The sequence below is a fragment of the Penaeus monodon genome, chromosome 15 (assembly GCF_015228065.2).
Source record: "Penaeus monodon isolate SGIC_2016 chromosome 15, NSTDA_Pmon_1, whole genome shotgun sequence".
NCBI lineage: Eukaryota > Metazoa > Arthropoda > Malacostraca > Decapoda > Penaeidae > Penaeus > Penaeus monodon.
Genome location: NC_051400.1, coordinates 7,427,294 through 7,427,554, shown reverse-complemented (window position 1 = coordinate 7,427,554; position 261 = coordinate 7,427,294). Strand labels below are relative to the sequence as shown.

Genomic DNA, 261 nt, shown 5'->3' with positions numbered 1-261 from the left:
CCTGCATGTTGACAACATTGCATGAAGAATAAAACATTTCCCTGCACAAAATTGTATATTCATTTTTGTGGGTATCGGTTTCTATTACTTCGCGGAATGCAATTATAGGAATGCAATATTTCAAAATGCTTTCAACAAAACAAAAACGATTACACAGACAACAGGCAACTTACTATCGAAAGGAGCAAAAAGAGCTTTAGCGGGAGAGAATTCATCTGTAGGAGAGAAAGCGAGGATTGAAAATTATCGCTGTATTCATTC

The 261-nt window shown here is 36.0% G+C and overlaps 1 protein-coding gene across 1 annotated transcript in view; it reads right to left on the bottom strand.

Annotated features, from left to right (window-relative positions):
• LOC119581720 (multiple epidermal growth factor-like domains protein 11) overlaps positions 1-261 on the bottom strand; it is an 18,007-nt gene that overhangs the window by 3,078 nt on the left and 14,668 nt on the right. Inside the window, exon 16 of the mRNA XM_037929845.1 lies at positions 174-215. Coding sequence (XP_037785773.1) covers positions 174-215 — 42 coding nt within the window. The remainder of the gene's footprint in view (positions 1-173; positions 216-261) is intronic.